The sequence below is a fragment of the Vicia villosa genome, linkage group LG1, assembly GCF_029867415.1.
Source record: "Vicia villosa cultivar HV-30 ecotype Madison, WI linkage group LG1, Vvil1.0, whole genome shotgun sequence".
NCBI classification, from domain to species: Eukaryota; Viridiplantae; Streptophyta; class Magnoliopsida; order Fabales; family Fabaceae; genus Vicia; species Vicia villosa.
This window is the reverse complement of record NC_081180.1, coordinates 130293044-130294179: the sequence shown is the minus strand read 5'-3', so window position 1 is coordinate 130294179 and position 1136 is coordinate 130293044. Positions and strand designations below refer to the sequence as shown.

Below are 1136 nucleotides of genomic sequence, written 5' to 3'. Positions count from 1 at the left end.
TTCCACAAAACCATTCTTGGTTTTTACCTTGACATCACCTTTTCCCATTACTTTTATAGAAGAATAATCACCAAAACTCACAGTAGAATGAAAATCTTCATTTAAATAAGAAAAAGAAGACTTACATACTCATGTGGTTACTGCAACCTGTATCCACATACCATATATTTGACTCAGTTTTTCCTCCTTCTTGAATAGCCATCAGTAGAGTTCTGGCTTCCTTATTTTCAGTAAAATTTGAATTTCCCCCCTTTTCTCTATCATTAGGAAGCCTAGAATAGCATTCAAAAGCATAGTGGCCAAATTTGTGACATCTAAAGCACTCTAGCTGGGATCTGTCAGAGTATTGTCCTCTGCCTTTGCTTGCAGTATTAGCTTGTGATTCTTGTTATCTTCTCTTTTTCCACGTTCTCCTCTTTCTCTACAGTTACCTCTACCTCTCCCCTTCCCATTCCTCTAAAATCGGAGGAATGAGTATTGGTAGCGGTAGAGGCCTTCAGTGCTCGCTCCTCTGTAGTAGAACTTCTGTGCATTTTCTGCTCATGAACCAACAAGGAGCTTTGCAATTCATCAATAGACATCACACCTATGTCTTTTGATTCTTCAATTGAGCAAACAACATAATTGAAATTTGTTGTTAGAGATCGCACAATCTTCTCAACAATAGTGACATCCGTCATCTTTTCGCCATGGAACCGCATCTTGTTAATAATCTCCATTGTTCTTGCAAAATAGTTGGTCACAAATTCTCCATCCTTCATAGCCAATGTCTCAAAATCTCTCCTCAAGGCTTGAAGTTGTGCACGTTTCACTCTGACAGAGCCTTCATATTTTCTCTTCATGGATTCCCAAATATCCTTGGAAGTTTCTTTGCAAAGAATAGTTTCCAAGATTGCATGATCACTTTCCTGAAAGAGGTAATTTTTTGCTTTTAGGTCCTTCAACTTTCGAGCTTCAAACTCTGTTTTCAGGGCATTATTCAAGACTGCACCTACTGGCGATTCTTGAATCCCTGATTCAATAACTGACCAATATTCATTTGATCGTAAGAAATTTTCCATGAGCATACTCCAATGGTCATAGTGACCATCAAAGTGTGGGATGGCTGCTTGCACAAAACTAGACTCAGTGGCCAT

At 38.7% G+C, this 1136-nt stretch overlaps 1 protein-coding gene across 1 annotated transcript; it reads right to left on the bottom strand.

Annotated features, from left to right (window-relative positions):
- Positions 1 to 371: 371 nt before the first annotated feature.
- On the bottom strand, positions 372 to 1136 carry LOC131654024 (uncharacterized). Its single transcript, XM_058924420.1, has one exon. It carries the CDS (start codon positions 1134 to 1136, stop codon positions 372 to 374), a length of 765 nt encoding a protein of 254 aa, XP_058780403.1.